The 22,663-nt window shown below is 38.4% G+C and overlaps 1 protein-coding gene across 18 annotated transcripts in view; it reads right to left on the minus strand.

The window, feature by feature from the left end:
- Positions 1–22,663, minus strand: part of CACNA1D (calcium voltage-gated channel subunit alpha1 D) — a 168,259-nt gene that overhangs the window by 52,273 nt on the left and 93,323 nt on the right. For 11 of the 18 annotated variants that reach the window (XM_064724248.1, XM_064724252.1, XM_064724247.1 and 8 more), the window contains exons 10-22: positions 17,389–17,476; positions 16,666–16,692; positions 14,957–15,117; positions 14,155–14,380; positions 13,803–14,010; positions 12,114–12,234; positions 10,835–10,949; positions 10,086–10,155; positions 9,422–9,491; positions 8,572–8,716; positions 7,078–7,207; positions 4,288–4,347; positions 10–116 (exon numbers count right to left, since the gene is read on the minus strand). In XM_064724248.1, coding sequence (XP_064580318.1) covers positions 10–116; positions 4,288–4,347; positions 7,078–7,207; positions 8,572–8,716; positions 9,422–9,491; positions 10,086–10,155; positions 10,835–10,949; positions 12,114–12,234; positions 13,803–14,010; positions 14,155–14,380; positions 14,957–15,117; positions 16,666–16,692; positions 17,389–17,476 — 1,528 coding nt within the window. Of the gene's footprint in view, positions 1–9; positions 117–4,147; positions 4,208–4,287; positions 4,348–7,077; positions 7,208–8,571; positions 8,717–9,421; positions 9,492–10,085; positions 10,156–10,834; positions 10,950–12,113; positions 12,235–13,802; positions 14,011–14,154; positions 14,381–14,956; positions 15,118–16,665; positions 16,693–17,388; positions 17,477–22,663 lie in introns of all 18 variants that reach the window. The other 7 variants (XM_064724254.1, XM_064724249.1, XM_064724243.1 and 4 more) reach the window with 3 other exon arrangements.

The raw sequence follows: 22,663 nt of genomic DNA on the forward strand, positions 1-22,663 counted from the left end.
AGTACTTACTGAATCCCAAATGATACCAGAGAAACGCCCACAACCAGCAAATCCAGCAAATTAAAATAATTCCTGCAGAAGGACCCTTTATGAAGGAATGCTCCAAAAGCTGTCATCTAAAAATAGAATTGTTACACACTTAGTCTATATTTCAATTTATTCAAATTCGCATTTAGGCTGTTTACAAGACACTTGCCTGGAGTGTGAATGCATACAATACTATCTCACTTTCTAAAATCCTTTGAGATATAAACCAATCCCTCTACATACATTAAATCTTTCTTTTAAATCATAAAAATTCTGCTCAAGCAACATAAATAAATATGGTAATTTTTTCTGATATCAACAAATGTTTTATTTTGTGTACGAACAGATGAGGCTGAGATCATTACCCTGAATTAATTTGGCCTTTGTTAGAAAAAATTGCTACAAAAAATCATTTGAGATTTCCATGTTTACTAAACTGTAAGGTCAAAATTCTTACTCCTAATAATTCATACTATCTTAAGAACTGAAAAGGAGCTGAAAATGTACTGCCAACACCTGAGAGCCAAAACTGGTCCAGAAGCAGGACAAGGCTGTCCTAAGGCAACAATTCAAGGCTATTCAGCTTTGGCTTATGGCAGACATGAGTGGCTGTCTTGGAATAACCTGGAACAACCAACAGATCTTTTGTATTCTGTGAAATCAGAGGTCCCTAAATTTTGCTGTTCTGTGGGGAATATCAAACACTGCTCTTCCTTTTGGGCTTTCTCTAAATTTTTTGTTTTCTGTCCCTATACTTGAATGAAAAAAGCTTACAAAGTGGATATTGTATGCATCATTTGCAGGTCTCATTAGGAGCCAGTGATGGAGGCTCCATTCATTATGGCTGCAGCCAGCACCTGGGCAGATGGTTTGGGTATCACAAAGCTGAATTTGACTCCTAAATCCATCAATTAGACTTCCTACCATAACTGTAAGTAAATACAAATTTAAAATGGCACAGAGGAATCCAAATAACCATTAGATGGACAGACTCACCAGAATATTGCATAAGTCTTTCCATTGTTATGGATTAAGTCTGAAACACTGAAACTAAAAACTCAGAACAAAAACAAGGATACCTCTGGAAAACACCTTGTAGTCAGCTCAGTCACAAGAATTCTAATTTCTTCAGCCTCAAGATCCTCTCACAGAGCCTGAACACTGAACTATTCCTTGTTTTCCATAGGTAAGAAAATTTGATGCCATCTAGGGAGCATCCCATACTGACTGTGAATTTTACTTTCCCTTTACTTTCTATTCTGCTCCTCGAGGAGTAGGGAAGAGATTTTGTTTCGTTTCCCCTCACAGCAGATTACTGCAGATTTCCAGACAGTTCCCAGTGTAGAGCAGAGCTACAGGCAAAGGGCATCCCAGTGCACTGCAATCCTGCTCAGTGTGAGACATTTCCAGGCCTTCTGCATGGCAAACCAGCACCACCAGTAAAGGGCTGGGCCTCTGCAAAGGAAATATGTCTTTTTCTGGGAAGCAAAAATCAATTAATTTCCTGTTCTTAAGCCCTCTTTTTGGTGATAAAAATATTCCCAAAAGCTAGAAGAGTAAAAATGCTAAAGCTTTAACCTAAGCCATGGGATGAGACATGTAACATATTTATATTATAAAATTTCCATTACATTAGCTCGTTCACTTACAGCTATACAGAGTATATCTAAACTCTGTTGGGAGCTGAACACAAAAATAACCCTGAAAATCAAATTAACATCTATCTACAACTACCCATGTACATTGTATATGATAAGAGCAGCACACAAAATTTCATGTAACAACTCCCACAAAAATTAGGTGAATAATTGACATTAAAGTGCAGGTGAGGCACATATCTCTCCATCTTCACATGGAGACTTATATTTCAATCACCACAAATCCCAGTGGAAGAATTTGTTACAACTCTCTAGTAAGTTTAAATGGTGTGGAATCAGCACAGTAAGGGGAGGTAGAAAGCACAAATCCCTAATCTGACCTTTGCTCTGATGTTTTCACCTTTCCCAAGTTGTCCAAACAGCATGATAAACTGAATTTCAATGTCATGCAGAGAGAATTCTCAAATGTTTAAAAATGATGTTGCAGCTTTTCTGTTATTCACATCCTCATTCATACCCTCAACACTGCAATGTGGAAATTCTTGTTTGAGAGCAGCAAGAGCACAGGGAGACTTCTTACATGCTGAGAGTTATTCTGGTTTAATGCTTGCTTTTGTACAAGTTTCTTCACTACTGGTGATAATATTTCCTCTGTTTATCCTGATTTCAGTTTCATATATATCTTTTTGCTGGAGATTAAGGAGCACTATTGTTCCTGCAGGTCTGGTTTTGAATTTTCTCCTTGCAGAGCACTCTCCTTCTGCACAGCTCGGACACTGTGGGAAGCAGCAGAGGACAGGGAGGGCCCCAGGCACAAGCAAGCAAAGCCAGAGGCTGGGACAGGTTAGCAAAGCAGGCAGGGGTCTGGGGCAGCTCCTGACCGTGCACATCTGCATGGTACAGTTTATTTTCCTTTCATGTGAGTGCACTACAGAGCTTCCTGGAGAAACCAGAGTCAGAAGCATCAACATTTTTGGTTGTGATGTAGCTTCTTGTTTCCTTGTTATCTTTACAATTCCAGATTTCAGTAGCCCAAGCTCTAGAGTTTCCTGCTTCCCTTGGATAACTCATAAATTGCTCAGTCCCAGAATCTCTTGCAGTTTGCAGGAATGTTGCTTTTCTTAACCCATCCAGTTATGCCTCTTTATCCTGCCCTTTATAATTCCTCTGCCTCCTAGAAAAACACAAATGGAATTGCAGGAGCTGGAGAACCTGCATGTGGAAGTTTACTGCCTTTCTTCTGCCACAGTACAATGGTAAAATATTTTTATGGCTTCCCAAATTCATAGTTGGGAACTAGTCTGATTTAATGCTACAGCTCTTTTCAATGCCTTGTTCTCTCCTTTAGTTTGGCCTTTCTCTAGCAGCAAAACCCCTGGATATTTATTTAATGTGCTACAAATAAGAATAATCAATTCTATAGCAAGCTTCTCACTGCTGAAAATGTGAAATAAGGGGATAAACATTAAGCCTGGGAGAAAATTCACAAGCATAAAAATAGCCTATTACTTACAGAACAGCTTATCTTGTAAACAGCCCAAATATTGCACCAATTAGTAATAATCAAATTGCATTGTGAAGAGTATGCACAGCAATATGAGCAAAAGCTGGGAGAAGAGATCTTGTTAAGCTTAATCCTCAACTGGAAATGCATAGTTTATGTACAGATTCTTAGTGTGCCAGCAATTTTTAAGTGTATAAATCAGGGTTACTCAACCAAAAACTTGAGGTGAGAATCAGCACAGCATGAAACATTTATGAATCATATGTAAATGTCTGAAAAAACATTTTACCAATTTCCAATGAAAAATTTTACTTCCTTGTTCAGCATTCTGTTTCATGTGAATGCAATTTTTGGTTATTTATCTTCTTTACCACAGTAAATCTTGTACATTGAATATCTGAGCAACCCCAATAGATATCCTTAATAATCAGCACACAAACTATACATTAAAATGCCAATTTTTGGCTCATGCATGGGTAATACATTTAAGCAAGCATAATTATGCCTGTCTGTGAATTTAAATGTATGCCCAAAATAAATGCAAAGTATCTTAGTGTATAGATAGATAAATGCAAGATATCTTGCAAGTCCTATTGCAAGAAAATAGTTATCTACTATTTTAGCTCTGTGGATATAGTTCAGCAAAATAAATGAGAAATTACATGCTCCCTCCTTATAAGACTGATTATCTCTTTCAGAAATGCCAGAGCAAGGAGAAGGAAAAGCTCATGCGCAGTGATTGATTTTTCCCTTTTCTAACAACTGTAAGTTTAAAAAGGGTAAAAAATGAATTATTATACTGATGTAATGATAAAAAATCAGCTTCTTCATGCACCCAATGGTAAAAAAATAACCAATCAAAACTATGAGGAACTGTCAAATAAAAAAATCCTCTAGTTTAAAAAAGTTTAGCTTTGATAGCTTAGAGAAAAGGCAAAGAACACTTCAAGGGCCTTTTCTTGGCAGGTGACACACAAGGAAAATCCTTTTAAACAAGCTTCCTTTAAAAACCTGTTACCTTCAAAATGATCTCAAATGTAAACATACTAGTGAAGACATAATCTGCATACCCTAGGATCTGGAAGGTAAACAAAAAGTTACAAACATTATTGCTAAAGCTGCTTTTGGGCTAACAAGGATCAATTAACAATGCATTACCTTTAACAGGATTTCAACAGTAAAGATGGCTGTGAAAGCATAGTCAAAGTAACCAAGTATCTGCAAGGTATAATATGTGCCACAGTAAGAAATCCATCTCTTAATAATTTTCACAATTTAGACCACAAACACAACACCTGAATTAATCTAAGTAGACACATGGAGGATTTAGACAAAGTAGTTTAAAATCTCATCTATTGTGCAACCATTTTTATTTGCTTAAAAATTGAACAGATGCCACTGTGCTCAGGTATTAGATTTCACCCCTCAATAATTGACAGGACCAAATAGGCAACAATTTCTTTCAATTCAGACTTTTCCTCTACCAGCTTTCACAGATACTTTCTTCAGCCTTTAGCAGAGAATCTTAAACAAAGAATAAATACTTATTAATAATGTCTGTGGTTTTTACCAAAGTATTGCATCACAAAACTTCAGTGGCTGCTTCTAGAGTGCAGATCACCCCACATTCTGCTACATTATATTGCTCTTGTATGGGCTTGTACAGAGTGTCACAAAGCAAATTAATTAATAACTAATCACTAAAAATCAGCACCACAACCCCTTTTCCTTGAAGTGGAAAAGATACAGCAGTGATTTATTTGTAGGAAATCTAAAAAACCCACAAGAGTTGCACAGTGATATGAAGTTTCTGAGAGGATTGTGGCTGTGGGATTGACCTCACTGCACAAGAACTGGTAATTCAGAACCACCCAGAGCTGTGGCCACATCACTAACACCTAAATCAGTGAACTGCAGGAGGCTGGGAGTTTGGTGTCAAGGATCCAGCAATCCACCTAGCCAACAGCTGTGCACAGAAATATCCTTCCTGCAGTTCAGCAACTAACCAAGTTGGAAGGAGAAATAAAATAAAAAGACAATGCACAAAGAAATTAGTCATAGATCAAATAAGAACAAATAATTTTCCCCCCATATTCTGTAGAATATCCCATCCTGCTGCCCCTTGGTGTGGCTGAAAAAATAGGCAAATGTTAAAGCCATATGACAAAGGTTAATCAGCTACAATTCACTCCAGACTGAAAATAAAATAAAAAAATAGTTAAAGGCATTCCAGTTTCTAAACTTTCATTCTGTTGCTGACCTGGCTGATGGAGGGAACATGAACCTTCAAGGCAGTGAAAAGAAAATGATGCAGGCCTGGGGCATGTGAGAGTACTTACAACAAGAGGGCAACACCTTCCTGAAATCCCTCACACATTTTGTCTGTGTCCCAAACAGAAATAATCTTTTCAGTTACCACACTCTCCACTGACATTTTCCTAATGCTCCTCTAGTTACAAACACAATTATCAGCCCTTGAAGCCATTTCTATAATAACAATTTCAGTATTCTCCACCAGCTCTCTCTTCTTCCTACCCATTAGTGTGATTTATTTATAGGATTACATTGGTCCAGCTTTGTGGATAAGGGAAGTACACTGCTCTGCTGAATAGTGCATGAAGAGTGTCTTTGTGCTTTGGCCTCTTTTTACCTCTGGAGAAAGTTTTAGCTTTTTGGTTTTTACTAAACTTACTGGAAAAGTGTTCAGAGAATGCCATCAGCCTAAAGAAGATTTTCAGAGGTTGCACCAACACCAGCAAGAAGCAGAGAGATAAAACCTCTGCAGCCCCAGCAGGGCCACCTGTCCTGCAGGATGCAGAAGAGTTTCTCTGACTCTGTGCCCATCTCTACAGGTCATTTTGTACCTAAAACAGGAAAGGGCTGGAAGTTCTGTCAAAGCATCCCCCAAGTCCCCATGGATCACTACCAAGCTGCACCATCTCGGCCATTTCCTACCTAATCCAAAGCAAACCCAACTCACAAGAATGTGAGAGTCTTGCTATGAATCAAATGCAACAAGGCTAAAAAAGTCCATGGTCATGACAGTGGATTTATTTTAGTTTCTCTCTCTAATAATTGTGCTTTTGGGTAGCAGTTAGGGCTTCCACTAGATTAAGCACTTAAAATGTGCTTAAACAAATTCAAGAATTTGTTTTGGGAGAACATAGGTGTTTAGTCCCCACATAAACTACAATTTTATTTATTAATAAAGACACTACTGAAATTAATGGTTTTTAGGCTGAAATGGCATTTTTCTCTGAGTCAAGGCAAGAGCTGGGCATGTTCTGATCCTCCTCTTACATGTGTCTTTAGAGAAAAGAGAAATTTGTTTAGTTTCTGATAGCCAATCAAAAACCCAAATATTTTTGAGTCCAATGTGGGGGGAGCTCAAACCCCTCAGAGTGGCCACACAAGCTTCCCTGAGAGAGGAGGGAACACCCCCATGAACCCCTGCACTCACTGACAGAGGGATCATCCAAGTGCCCCAAGGCCTCATAATAGAATCAATGAGGAGAGGACACATCAGAGTCTGTTCCAAACACGATAAACAGTGATAATTCTAACTGGCATTTTTAAATCAGCATCAAACACTGTGAGATACTAAGAGTGATTCAGGAATTGCACATCAGTTACTCCAGCTGCAAAGTAGGGAAAAATATGAAAATTATAGATACTATATTCAGATGGAGAATATTTTATCCTGATATATTTATATTCACAGAAAAAGCATTATGTAAATAATAAACACTTTTAATACTGATGATATTCCATCAATAAAGTCAATTGCCTTTAAAGATTTATGCTTCTTAGAGCAAAAGGAATATAAACGTATAGCCTGAAAAAGAAGAAGGAATGTTTTTTAACATGAAAATTAAAAACAAGTCACTAGGCCCAAAGGATTGTATCTGTGAGGGTATATTTAACTTCAGACAAAAATGAAGGGCTTACATTATTTCGAAACGAGTGGCTGCGAATTGGATCTTCTGCTGCTAAGGAAACACTGCTCAGCATGATGAAGACAAGGATGAGATTGGTAAAGATGTGGTGATTGATAAGTCTGTGGCATCCCACTCGAATTCTAAAGAGGAGATACAGAAATACACCATTTTTGCACACAGAATTCAGCAGATGGTTAACACACAACATGTTTTCTGTTACTCTGCCAGCTCTGATGGAACAGAGCAGCAATCAGCAGCTAGAAGCAATGAGAGTCCTGAAGCCATCGGTCTGATTCCTTAGAATGTAAATAAATCCAAAATCCAATTCACCCACAGTGAAGATGCACTTAAAGCCATCTGGGAGGGGTTGGTTTCTATTGGGTTATGAACACCACAAGGTGCAGTGCTTGTAGCACTGTGCACGTGCAGTCACAGGTCAGAAAGACCAAGGCTAGATGATAAATCATCCCGGATCCCCAGTTCTATTTGATTCTCACTGAAGCTGTCAAAATTACTCATCTTGAGAGATGCAGCTTAGGCTGCAGATCTCCTTGTGCTGCTTAGGAGTCAAATCAGAATCTCCATGAAGATTTTCTTATAGAATTACAGGACAAGTGGGTGTTGGAGGCTCCAGAGCTGTCAGGCTTTAGCCACATGACATGAAGTGTAACTGTGCATATGCTTACAGTCACTGAGCCCAAAGTAATCACAAATACAGAGCAGGTCTGGGATTAAACTGACAAAAAAGGCAGGATCAGGTTCATAACTGACTAACACTGAAGTTGTCTAAATTCTGATGAAGACTCAGAAGGTTCTCGGCTAAAATTTTTCCTCCTGTTATTAAGCAGATGATTGGAGCGTGGTGTATCTTAGTTTAGCAAATTGGCCATTTTAGACCAAGAATGCAACTTCTACTGACTAGTAAAGCTTGCTGTCTTCATCAGGGCAGAACTCCAAATGCTCTGGAGTTAGACTAAAGTGGTGAAAGATTCCACTGCCTTCCCCAAAATCCAAGTATTACAGTTCTTGATTTTTTGAAATCATTTGTCTTTATCTTTGATGCTTTTTTGAATCTGGGAAATGCTGTTGCCCTAAGAGGAATATGTGCAACCTTTCTCCTACTATTCTCTTTTTCTGGTTTCTCCTCCACAAAGGTTACTAGGGTTACTAGAAATTCTGTCTCATGCAGAAGATGTTCAGATCTTTTATATCCAGTGGCTAACATAGTACATAGATAATACACCTCAAAGGGTACTTTGCAGGGTACTTGTGAGAACTCAGACTACATGTACAAAATGTTACTATCTTCAACAGTGGGAAGAAAAATAAGATATTTTTCAAATTCTTCTCGTTTGCCAAGTCAATCAGAAAAATTTAGGAGGGAAGCCGATCTCTTTTCTGGAGAAGACACTAGATTTCTACTCCTGGTCTCCCCAGAAGGAGTTCTGTTATTTCACTGCTAAACCCTGATGTCTAAACCAATATTTTTCAAAGTCATATTTACGGGTTGGTGCTGCTGAAGATGAAGAAGGCACTGCCTTCAGGGATAGGTGTTATCTTCTCCTTCATGTTGAGCTCTGATATCCTACGGGGACGTGGGCCTGCTGGTACCTCTGGCTCATCCTCCTCCTCTTCTTCATCTTCACCTACTTTAGATTGAACATTCTTTTTACTATAAACTAAAAAATATCAAGGTTTTGTTCATAACAATACAAAAGCACAGCTTGTATGAGAATATAGGAATATGCATTCGTAGCATGACTCTAAAAATCTATAAATATCCAAATGTTGTCACAAGCTCACACAGGGTGCTGTGCACTCGTGGGTGTGTGCATGAGTGCATTAACTGGCTTTGCTGGTCCTGAGCAGCCTCACCTGGGGATTCTGGAGCCCCAGTCCAGCTCAGCCCTGACAGCCTGTCCATGCCTGAGCTCTGGGCACTGGGTGAGCACTGCGTGCTCAAAATTCAGGGCACATTTCTGTGCCACGCATCCAGACAACCAGGCAGAACTGATTTTTAGATAAGTATGTCCACTGGGCCAAGAAAAAATTGACCAAACATCATCAGCCCTGGAATGTCCTCTTTTGCCAAATGTTTCAGAGAAGTTTAGAATTTGCTTTCCCTTCCAGATAGTGTTACCAAAACAGTCCTGAGGCTCAAAATATTAACTCTCAAATGCTGCTTGTACTGTTTAGGAAGCTGCAGAAAAAGATAATACTTAGGCCCATTTATCCACTGATAAGAGAGCACAACTTCATTGGCTTCAAAGGAATTGATTTAATGTTCACCAGGGGCAAGTTTAGAATATTTTAGAAAATAAATTTAGATGTGTTTCTAGCTAGTATTCACATACCTGGTACATCACAGGGGGGATAGGGATCTTTATCCTCTTCCTCTCCTTCTCCATATTCACCAATTGTCACCTACAGCAATGAAAGGGATGCACAGGAAGAAAAATAAATTTTAATACAGAGTACAAAGCCCAGAGAAAACAAACCAAATAAGCCTCTGAAGTCAGAGAAGTGAATTTTCTGAAGCAGAGTAACTCTGAGAATGTAGGAGAGGTGACATTTTGCTACTAATTTTTCAAAATTATTTTTCTATAGTGTCCACATTACTCTGGCTGTGTAAATCACAATAAGAATAGAACCAACACATTTTGATAAAATCTACCAAGAATGTTTGAACATTCTAAGAGTTTATAATTCGCTGATCTCATGTGACTTATCAAGCAAAATATCTACAGAGATCCTAACAATAAAATCACATTTTTCTAACATTAATTATTTTATTCTTTAAAAGCTTCCCTTCTCAGGATATCCTGGAACTAAAAGGATTTTTCTAGTTTAAGAGACAGTGTGAGGATGCAAAGTATCAGAACTAAGTTTCCTTTGCCTGGAAAAAATGTAGGGATGATGGGCTCACAAAAGGAATTGTACAATGCACAATACAAGGTATTCCCTAGCAAAATCAGTAAAATTGCTTCTTAGAAAAGAGACAAGCTTTAGGATAAACACCTTACTATCCTTGGGCTTCTTCTGGTCACCTTCTGACTTCTCACTCTTTTTATTTTCCAGACTCTCCTTTCTATAAAACAATACAATAACAATTACAAAGCATGCCATGTAAAGACAGACAATTTTAAATGAACTATACCAATTCTATAAAAATCTGAATGCCTTATAATAAAATATTTGAAATATTTTGTACAGCATAAGGAGTCAGAGCAATAAAATCTACTGCATTTAAATGCAATGATCCATTTAAAAGATTATTATTTTGAATATAATTCCAGAGGCTAATCCCTAAAACATTCAATGCATGATCATTACTCCTTTCTAGAGGGATAAACTGTGCCCTTGGACTCATACAAACAACTTTCATTGACTTCAACAGGCTTGCACTGATTTCAAAAGAAGGTTTTCTGCTTGTCTATATAAGGCTTAGAGAACTGATTCCACAGGGAGCTGTGCACTGGCAACAACAGATAAATTCTTGTGCTAATTGCACAATAAATCCAACTGTTGCAATGTTTAAATATCAGTTGGTTTATCATTACATTCTTAATTCACCCAATTACTACCTTTTATCTAAAATTATATTTTTTGTCTATTATTTTAGTGTCTAGACAAATCTTTTTATTTTTTTTCCTGAGTCCAGCACATTTTGAAATTGGTAAAGACATTAATATAAAAACATCTTTATGGAATAATTCAATACCCTCCTCCTCCCTCTCCTGCTGGTTCAACATGCCCATCTATTTTACCTCGCATTCTTTTTCCTTTCCTTTTCTTCAGCTTCTTCTTTCTGAGCTGTATTTAGACTTTCAGCATCTGCCAAGTTATCCACAGCAATGGCCAAGAAGACATTTAGCAAGATATCTATTTCAAATCATTTTAAGGACATTATGCCTTACCACACTTGTGTGGTTTATTATCAGCATAAACACTGACAATGTGAGAGATATAAAACACATGTTCCCAACCTACAGCATGGAGGTTTGTGCTGCTGGAGTGTACTGCAAATAACACCCATTTAATGGACCAGACTGATACTGGCTGTAAAGTGAGCAGAGATCCATTAGGGTCATGGGTTTTAAAATAGCAGAATGCTTGAGGTATTTTTTTAAACAAATGAAATTCAACTTTATGCTAGCCTGAGCAAGTCCATGAATATGAAATTGTCTATTATATGTGAAGACTGTTCAGGCATTTTGAAAAATTCATTTTTATAATGCACTGTCTTTCATGTCTACAACAATCTATATCAAATTCAGTTCTTCAGTCCATATCAGTTAACCACAAATACTGATACAAATACCATATAGTGCAGAAAATACAATGTTTTTGCCCTTTCATCACCTCCTGACCTTTTAAGAACTTCTGAGCATGGCAGTAGTTTGTTTCTATGTGGGGCCAAGGAAATATTTCCAGATCACTGAGGGCAGGGAAGGGGAATGTTGCAGCAGATTTTGTCCCAGCTGTGCCAGGGTGTGTGCCCTGGTCCCTGGCTCACCCTCAGCCATGCCAGAGCTCAGGGCTGCGCTGAGTGCCAGGGATGGATGGGGCACCATCACTGCCCATGGGCTCCAGCCATCACAAACAGCAGCAGGGCACAGCTCCCAGGGAAGGCAGAAAGAAAACATTCTCTGCTTTCTGCTTGGTGGTGGCCAGAGATGGCCTGGAGATCCTGTCTCTGGTTCCTCGGGGAACAAGGAATGGAGATGGCCTGGAGATCCCTGCCTCTGGTTCCTTGGGGAACAGGGAAAGGAGATGGCCTGGAGATCCCTGCCTCTGGTTCCTTGAGGAACAAGGAAAGGAGATGGCCTGGAGATCCCTGCCTCTGGTTCCTCAGGGAATAGGGAAAGGAGATGGCCTGGAGATCGCTGCTCTGGCTCCTCAGGGAGCAAGGCAAGCTCTGTTTAAAGGACTCAGCACATGCAGAGAGCCCTTGCCCGTGGCCATTGACCCCCTCCCAGAGGGATTTTGTGGGTGTCCCTGGCACACAGCCCCATCAGAGATGTTTCCAGCCAGTGTAAAGGATACAGTTACCACAGATGAAGAGGATAATGAAATATATACAGACGATCATGCCTGAGGATGAGGGACCACCATATGCCATTATGCCATCATACATGACAGCATTCCAGTCTTCCCCTGTTAGGATCTAAGGAGCAGATATTAGGAGATTAATAGTAACTCAGCATCAAAAGTGAACAGAGAAACACTTTTCCTCTGACCACACAACACACTAACTTTCTGTATGCATAAAGTAATATCATGTTCTTTTCATGCATTGTTTTAAAATTCCCATTTAAACCTCTCCTGAAAGCTTGGGTTTAACTCTAACAGCTTTTATTTTGTGCTATGCATTTATATGACCGAACTTCAAAGGCAAAAATAATAAAATGAAATTCTATTGAAATTTTATTGATCTTGGCACACCAAAGTAAGAGCCCTGGTTTTCAGTAATGCCACTTACATAGCAATGCCAACAAATGTCCATCACTTAAAAATCAAGTTATTACATGTTTTAAGGTTCCTTTTTTCTTCTTTTTTTTGAATACTGGCTACAAATCTGTCCTATGATAAAAATTCTGAGTGTTGCAATGCAGGCTTTAGGGACACTTCATATATTTCTCCAAAATTATCAGTTCCACCCTGAGAAAACACGCAATACTCACTCTCCTTCCAAGCAATTAAATGGTTGTTTAAGAAAATAAAATGCATGCCATTTTCTAAAATTCTTTTTTTGGAGAGTTAAACTTATCCAACTAATTTTCATTGCTGGTGGGCACCCAACAGGTTGGTTGCTCCTGAATGTCTTCTAAAACTGAAGGAATCACCATTCCTTTGAAAATGAGGCAGCTTAAAATCTGAATAAAATCTAACTCAGCTGAATTGGGAAGTAAAGCCTTAAGTTTTTGTAGGGGCAGTGTCAGGTCAAATGTAAACACTTTAACCCATAAGGAAATTTCTCATTAATATTTCCTTATCTTGAAATTAAATGGAAAGATTTTCTGCTTGCTCTGGGCAAACACCAGAAGAGACCTCTGCCAAAGTGACAGGAAGCTGACACCAAGGGGAATCCTGCAGGGTCAGCTTTAACCCTCACCTACAGTGGCTGAAACCAAATATTGTGGTAATGTACACAGCCAAGTGTGAAAATGGTGAGCAAGATGAAATCAAATAGCCTAATTCCAGTATCCAAATTGGGAAAAATTAGTTTTAAAAAAGCATCAAAAATCAGTGAAAAGTAAACTCTAAGTATGCCTCTACCATTTCACTAGTAGCAGACAAGTCTGCCTTAAGATTTTAATAAAACCTGGTCTCTAAAGAAATTAATGCTTATTTTTAATTAATTAATGCTTATTTTTATGTTATAGTGATATGACCCCAATGTATATGTTACACACCTAATAAGTTAAAGAAAATAAATTGATGAAAATAAATATAACATTCCACCTCTTCTTCTAGTCATGTGTTTGATGGAGAAAGGAGATTTAACTCTGTGAAATAACACAACAGCTATGTTGCATAGATAGATCAAAGAAGATATGAAACAAATGGTACAAATGGTGCAAAGTTACCAGAGTACTGAATTTAATGAGAAGAATGCTACTTAAAGTAAACTGAATAAATAGTATTCGTGATTTCATTTTCAGGCAACATGATCACTTAAACAGTTTTGTTGATCGAAGGTAAAATGTCTCATACAGGATGAAATAAAGTTACCTGGAATACAGTTAAAAGGGCTTGTGGAAAATTATCGAAGGTGCTCCGTTTTGTTTGAGTTTCATCAAAATTAAATTTGCCTCCAAACAGCTGCATTCCAAGCAACGAGAAGATTATGATGAAGAGGAAAAGCAGAAGCAACAGTGAAGCAATGGACTTCATTGAGTTTAACAAGGATGCTACCAAGTTGCTCAGGGATGCCCAGTGCCTATAAATTAAAATGCGTGTGTTAACACACACCAAAAAAACCCCAAACAAAACAGTAAAAGAGCAGTGCATGATGAAGTATTACAAAACAATTGCTGATCACTCTTCAGCTATCCTTAGAATTAGCAGTATTAGATAATCTTACCTTGTTACTTTAAAAATACGCAGGAGACGAACACAGCGAAACACTGAAATTCCAAGGGGTGACATAATTTCCAACTCCACCAAAATGGTTTCAACAATGCCACCACAAACAACGAAGCAATCAAAGCGGTTAAAGAGAGAAACAAAATAGGCCTGTAGGCCCAAGCTGTACATCTTTACTAACATTTCACAGGTGAATAAAGCCAGAAGAACTTTATTTGCGATATCTGGAACAAAATATTAAAGAAAAAAAGATTCTGAATTGCCTCATAGATTCCATTTTTATTTTAACATATTAGTACTATACTTTCTGTATGAGTTTGCAGCTTTTTGCCTAAAAAGGAGATGTTGCTTTTATGTTGGACTGTATTTGATGCTTGAGTGGCAAAAGTTACACAAGGATGTAAAGCTTCCTGCCAGCTATAAACTATTCATCTTTCCAATCTGTTGTGCAGTTCATGGTTCCTCAGCTCACAGCTTGAGTCCACACTGTAACTTAAGCAACCAGCCCACAGCAAGTCCTGCTGTGCCAGTTCCCACTTCCTCCTCATCTTTCAAGCACAGTTTCATGATAAAAGTACAGTTATTTACAATTTAGTATTGTCAGGTCTGTGCTGCTGCATTACTCAGCTGTGTTACAGCTATGAAAATCAAAGACCACATTCAGTCATTTCTTTTATCTCCCTCTGGCTGGGCAGAATATCCATCAGACAGCAAACAACAAAATGCAAAGTACAAAAGTAGCCACTGATAGAATGCAGCCACCCATAGTCAAGACCAGGACAAATAATTTTTGACTGTACCTTGGATCTGGGTCAGCCAGTCAGGTTGATTGTAATGCTCTGATGAGATAGTTAACGTGTTCAAAAAGACCAAGACAATAACAAGCCAATAAAATGTGACAGATTTTACTGCAGCCCTACATTTTCTTCTGTTAAAGCGGTTCCAGCGACGCCAGCGTCGACTGAAAGTTCAAATAAAAATAAATTTATTATTATATGGAAAACACATATGAACTTAAGGAGAGTGTGGTTTTCTTGTGTGTAGAAAACAAGTTCAGTTGTGTTTGTGTGAGCAGGTGTATTTTCATAAATATGTGTATAATACTTCAATAGCTGTGTAAGTCATCACCAGTTGCAGATTAGGGACTGCTAACATCTTATTCCTTTTTTTATATTTCCTTATAGATTTCTAAATGTAAACCACAACATTTGGAGACTTAAATTGCCTGTGACATAATTAGATTAAGCTGCATTTAACATTTCATTGGGTAACAAAGTATATCTATCTTTCCAAGGCCCCATACACTTAATAGCAATAAAGAGAAGTCAATGAATCAACTCAGGATTCAAATTAAATTCAGTCTAAAAATGTAGGCTTTGAGCTAAACCACAAAAAGAATTCTGGCAGCATGAAACAGAATAGGAATGCTGAGGTCACCTTTTAGAAATCTACCCTATAACATCAGAAACCTTCTTTTGTAATTCCTAGAGATTTCTACTGATGTGCACTGAAATTGTGTCAGTGGGCAAATGTCTGTGAAATAAAAAAGAGTGACAAGCTGAGACTGTACCTAGATATGAGCTGGATTCAAAAGTGAGGATATATCTTTGGACTCATGAAACTAGATTTCTCTGCTTCACTTCTGGGAACTCTGTTCAAGCATTAACTAAGTTTTCTTTGTGCATCTTAAATTTGTACTTGTAGTAAAGGAAATCAATACTGGTTTCAGATACCAGTACAAAGACGATTCAAGTCTTGGCAGTATTCTAACCATATAAAGGAAAAATATCCTGTCCTGCCCTAAATCAACATGGAATTCAAGATACAACATTGTTATCTTGCCAATCCCCTGCTCTAAGGGCTGTCCATGGCCATCACTCCCTGGGTAGGTTAAACTGGCTGTTCTTACACTTACAGAACACCCTAGCATTGAAGTCCATGAGACAAGATCAATATGAAAGAATATTGAAGAACAACAGTGATGCTATATTTCACTTATAAGACTCAAAAGCAGGCTCAAACTGCAAAACTCCAAGATTTGTGAAGCTATTTTTTGTTTTCCCCAGAAAGATGTGTGGAGTCAGTGATAGTAAAGAATAGCTAACTTGTATATATATATCAATGTGCATGAATAACATAGGCATGCATAAACAGGCTACAGAAATAAAACAAAACTTCAAAAAGGAGAATAGCATCAATTTCTCCATTAGGCTGATACAAGTAAAGGCATGCTCCCAAAGATTAACTTCAACTTTGACTTGTAGTGCAGCAGGTAGGCGAGCTTGCAATGAAAAGCATTTTCTATTTTGATCCAAAGACATTTTGACATTACTTTCAAAACAATATCCTTGATGAGTTATAGCCTGACTTACTTTGTGCTCAAACTCAGTGTACTGACATTGCAGAGTAACATTCCAGAAGCTGGAGAGAGGATCAGCCCAGAAGAGTGAGAATCGGACCAAGATTTTGCATTTACCTTAGAATGTGATTATAAGAGGAAAATACTGACCTGAACTTGGATTTTGAGATGGTTTGACTGGAAGAAAAGGAAAATACATTTTTAAGAATGGGGGAAAAGTAATTAATAAATTAATTTTCTTTAGAATTTTGCATTGGCATTATACATACATAAAACAAACTTTTAACAAAATGCATCATGAGTGCTGAAACTCTTTTGTCTGTTATTTATTTTCTGAAATACTATTTCAAAAACCTTACAAATTATCTTGGTGAAAGAAAGGAAATCTCCTTTAAAACTCTGTAAATAAACTTTGAATAAACATGTAGAAGCTGCCTGGAAGTCATGAATATCTCTGCAAATAAATACTGAACATCATGAGTTATAGAAATTCTCCCATACATTCAGTTATTGTCTAAAAAATACATATTCCTCAGGTCATGCCCAATTTAACAGAAAATATTCGTTTTTCCATGTCATGAAGCTTCAATTATTTTCTTATAATTTTGACAAAAATCATATTTTATAAAAGCTTTCAGGAAAATCACAATTCCACTCCAAGCTGAGTTGAATTGTTTTATACCACCTTAACCTGAGAATTTTAGGAGTGCTTTAATACTCTTATATTTGGTCAAATATCAAACTCCTGTGTGTGCCATACAAAGCCTGGCTATTCCAAGGCACTTTTGGCCAAACAAACAGTGGGGAGAGAAGGACCCTTTGAAAAGCTGAGATGCCCTGAGCTGCTGGGTGTGATCCCAGCCGTGCACTCACCACAAGCTCCCGCAGCACGCCGGGCTCTCCCCTTCGCCGCTGACATTCTCCGTGTTCACCGACTCGGTCTCGCTGGTGGGCATGCTCGCTGTGGGGACACACAACTGCCTCAGAGCCAGCCCCACGCAAGGCACGGCACAGCTGGCATCTCCTCACCCACGGCAAGGGGGCCTCCAGCTCTGCTGAGAGCTTGGAAGGCCTGAGGAGTCGTAGATGAAGTCAGACACTTCATCACTCCTCCTCTCTCACCCAAAGGAAGCACGCGGAATTCCAGAGAGAATAGTGGCTTTTTTAGTTTTGTTGTGTCTTTTTAGTGATTCAAAGTAATTGCTTACAATTCACTGCAGAGTATAAAGCAGAGAAAGTTTGTACAAAGAGTATGCTACCCCAGAAAAGAAATTAACCTGAGCTAGATTCTGAAACTTTTCACTTTGAGAAATGCTCTGTTAACACTTTGGAGATGCTTTTCTGTTGAAGTGCTATTAAAAGCTCTCTGATTCCAAGAAATATCATCAAACTTCTCAAAGCAGGAACAATCACACCGTGGTCACACTGACCATTCTTTGCTTTTACTGACATGGTGAATTATTGAGGCAAGATGCCAGAAGGTAAATGTGCCTGCAGATACTTTGTGAGCAGCAGGCAGGAGCAGGGGAATGGGAGAATAGTCCTTCAAAGCATGATGAGAATTACCACTAATAAAAAGGGGACAAGTACATTTGGCCCAGAGTGAATTACTGCACATATAGTGGAACTGAGTGGTTAGTAATTGCAGCTGATGGCTTTTAGACAAAACCCATTTTCAGCTGGGTCATCAGCATTTGTCTGCAAATCAGCTGAAATATAGAGGGAGGACACTTTATGTCAAAAAGCATTAGGAAATTATGAACAGCCAAAGTTCTCAGTACTTCCTAGGGGAGAGCACTGCTCCCATGTCTGCAAAGTGAGAATGAAAGGAAAACCTCAGGAACAAGAAAAGGGTTAATTAATGTTGCTGGTCTATACAGTAGAAGTGCCATTTAAAGTTGGAAACAAAAGAGATGGGAAAGATGCACTGAAATTACTGTAAAGCAGCAAGAACAAAAGAAAAACAGAGCATTCTAGAGGTATTTTGGTGTGTACCTTCACTGTTTTAATGGTTTCCTTGGTTGGTTTATTTGGTTTGATTTGTTAGGAAGGGTTTAAGCCAAAGTCTGTGAACTGACAGTACTCAGGGCAATACACTGCCAACTTCTGACAGGGACATCTCACTATTTTGGTAGCTAAAGGATGATATGAGATTTAAGGATCAGACCCTGAATGTTATGGTTTGTGCACAAATCAGGCACAAAGAGGTAAGGGTTAGGAACAGTCCCTCTGCACAGCCTTTATACTGCCTCAACACTGACATGAGGACAGAGGGGAGTGGGAAGGGCAGGTTTGGTTCCTGTGCCCATCAGTCCCATCCAAGCTGGAGACTGACAGGTCTGTGCAGGCCAGGTACTCAGCTACTGCTGAGAATCTGGCCCCATAAGCAAGTCACTGTTATACGGAATGCTAAACAGAGTGGCATAACAAAGATCCAAAGTGTCCATGCAGGTGTTTGAATAAACAAAGCACTTCAGGCAGTAAGCACAGCAAAACCTTCTTTCACAAGGTTCTTCTGTTCTGATGATTCTTTTAAAATATTTCTGTAATGACTTTATATATTAAAATTCTCTGGTTAGCACCTGCAAGTGTCTCAATTCTAATATCATACTTCCCTTTATAAATCAGTTTTAAAATAATGAATTTTTCTAGACCTGTAAGAACTTCACTGCTTACAGTCAGAGTTCAAAAGGAATTTCACTCAAAAGTAAAGAAAACAATCTTCGATGTTCAAATTCAACTATTAAAATTTCAAAGGGTTAAAGAAAAAAATCACAAAATTATTTCAAGCATAGTCTCAGGGCTTTGGAACTAAGAATTTTTATTTTAAAATGCCAGTTTCATTTGAAATAACTATAAATATATATAAGCATACCCTGTCTGGTAAATAACTGAACTGTTTGCCTTGTGCCAGGTGACTTTGCTGTTAGAAAACATAGCATTGCAGTCACCTAATGATGAGCATTTCAGCACTTGTGATAAGCAACTGCAAAATAAGAGTGCTGAAGTCTTGTTTCACATACCATTAAGAGCTGCCAGGAAAACGCAGCTAGGCCTACTTCCATGATTATTGCATATGTGCAATGTGTCCCACACTTTTATTTCAAATTTATCAACACTTCCGTCCCCTGGAAAAAAAGGTACCTAGAATCCAACTCTTCACAAAGTGTCACTCCACTGAGTGACAAAAAAGCTACATCTAATGCAAGTAATGCAAGTGCATATAAAGTGAAGTACTGTAATTTTAACTCAAATCTACCCTGACTTTATATTTTAGCCCACAATAAGAAATACCAGCCCCTTTTGAATAAGGTTTTTTGAAGAAAAACAAAGTAAAAATATCTTTGTCCCTACTGAAGTGAATGTCAGTTCTGTTAATTATTAAATACATCAGAATATTACTGTGTTTTAGACACCACAGGGCTCTTGCTGCATCTCTATCAGTGACTTGCAGGTGCTGTATTACAAACAGAAGAGGGGAAGAAAAAAGAACCAATTCACATTAGAAACTCAGCTGCCATTATAATGTAATTTATATGTCAAAATTGAAACTTGACAGAAGTACTGAGAAAGGCACCGTGTGGAAGTCCAGCTCCAGCAATGCCAGCAAGTCATCAGGTCCTTAGGCAGAAGAAAAGAGCAGCACTGCATGTCCACATCCACTCTGCTAATGCAAGCAGCCTGCTAGGTCCCAAAACAGCTCAGCTCCATGGCCACAGCTCCATAAAGGCAGGTGGTGTCCATGAGGCAAACACAGCACACAATTTTGAGAGAATTTTGGGATACTGATCTCAGCAGGGTCAGCTCTGAGATCTGTAAACTGGCACCCCAGTATTGAAAGGAAGATGCCAAATTTTTGTCTTTTCTTGATTCACCTTTTGCCCTTGTTTTACTGGCATTCTTCTGGAAAGATTATCTACATTTCTAGATCCAATAATCTCTTCAATTGAACTAACTGGTTTCAAACAAAAGAATGCTTGCATTAGACAATATAAGCAACCCATACAGCATGCAGCTTAATACTTTCCTGAGTGGATAGAAAACAGGTCAAATATATCAACTACTACTTTTTGCTTCTGTGGATAAGAATATAACATGAGAAAAACAATCCATTGTGTTCACAAGGTAGTTTAAGGAGTAGACTTTGGAGCAGGATTTCCAACTCCACTCCAGGATGTAACCTAACTAATGCATAGTGAAGAGCAAGACACTGTCTATCAGCAATGCTCTGCCCTTGCCAGCTACAGTTAGAAGAAATAAATTCCATAATCCTGATATGCAACAATTCAGTGTCACTGTAGAATCCAGAAACAGGCTAAATTACAACCTGAATTACTGAATTGTAGTTTCAAGTATTATTGTTGGAAATGTTTTCCTCTCTAATGTAAATTATTAAAATTTTAATCTGTTTCAACTTCAACTGTGCATTTTCACACTGGTGCATGTTGGGCAGCCTATTGTTTAACTGTGCTGAAGGAAGAGTGCTGCAGAAGAGGAGTGATCTGCCCAGCTCATCAGTATTGGCTACTGCACAGAATCTTGGCATTATATTAAACTGGCAACATTTTAGATCACTCTTACAAAAAATTACATGTTCTGTTTGCTAGTAACAGCCAATCAATTCCTTGAATTGTTGGTTCCAAATTTTTCCTAATTCTTTCTCAAATTAGTACATGAATTTTGTGAATCCTTTATACCAAATCTTTGAGGTAGTCAAACGGGAAAACAGAGTGGGAAAAAAAATCCCCGAAGTGGCAACATTATCATTGCAAATTCATCTCAAATTTTCCCAAGTCTGCAGTATGCCCAGAAAACACTTCAGAAAGAAGTGGCACTATCTCTTCTGACTGTGAAACTTCTTGGGGTAAATTCAGTTTAAGGAGAGTCTGCTTGGAAGATGTTCTCCATGATAGTGTAGCAAGATATCTTTTTTCATAGTGCAGACTTAATGTTGCTGTAGATCATTCTTATGGGCTCTCTGTTTTTATAGGCAAATGGAAAAGCAATATAAGGCTGGCTGCATAGCAGTGGAAAGAGAGCAAATAAATTGGGTTTTGTTGTAGTAGCACCACTGAACCAACCAATTGTAGACTGAAGGATGACACTGAGAACCTTGGAAATGTTGCATAGTCCACACATATGTTGCTTTAATGGACATACAGGTAGAGGGAATACAAAGAAAAATATTTAGTGTGGTGTTTCTAATCCAGAGACAGTCTAAGCTTCAACTCCTCAGATCAGCATAATCATCTCAGGAAGAAATAAACTTAGGCCATTAATTTGTACTTTGGAAAAACCCAACCAAAAGGTGCACCTGCCCGGCCAGGCAGAGGAATCCAAGTCAGTGCCCATGAGTTTGGGATGTCTCTGGCTTGCAAAGTCAGGCACCAGGCATGGCACAGCAGCCACTGCCAGCAGGTGACAGCAGGTGCCAGGCAGTGCCAGGCTGGTCCTCACAGACATCAGAACCTGAATCTGCTCATCTAAGGGCTAGTTCAAAGTAAAATTGTTATTGTCTTCTCACAATTTTTATAGGAAAACTATTTCAGCACGCAGAGCTGAGGGAGCTATCAGACAGCGATATGTATATATCTATATGCAACAGCTGCACAAACAATTTCAAGCAGACTCACTGTTTGAACAAAATTAGTCTATCAGGTCCCAGCAATTTCTGATTAGAATTCTGCATTCTCTAAAGTAACTGGATGAGAGTACCAGCCTCAGTCCGGGCCACAATACGAACTGTTAGGACAGCAAGAAATCCAGTTGGTCAAATAACTTAGTTACAGATAGCACTAAAACTGGATCTCCTAACTACTGCAACTGTGCTCATGTCAAAACAGGACATTTGCCAGTATTAAAACAGGCAGATTTGAAAATAATTACCATACTACAAACCTCCATCTTCATTGTGGGTGGGGAAAAGTGAATAAAACAAACCACAGAAACAAAACCATCAACAACAAAAGGAGATACAGTAAAAGCTTGTTGTGTTTTGTTGGATTCTACATCATAAGTATCAAAAGTAAATAGTATTATCATGCTGTTCTAAGCTTACACTATGATGGATTAAAAGACTTGTAAAACACTTTTATTACTTTCTTCATGCCTAGATTTAAAATACACTTTTGATCTGGGTTACCTGACT

The sequence above is a fragment of the Zonotrichia leucophrys genome, chromosome 12 (genome assembly GCF_028769735.1).
Source record: "Zonotrichia leucophrys gambelii isolate GWCS_2022_RI chromosome 12, RI_Zleu_2.0, whole genome shotgun sequence".
Classification (NCBI taxonomy): Eukaryota; Metazoa; Chordata; class Aves; order Passeriformes; family Passerellidae; genus Zonotrichia; species Zonotrichia leucophrys.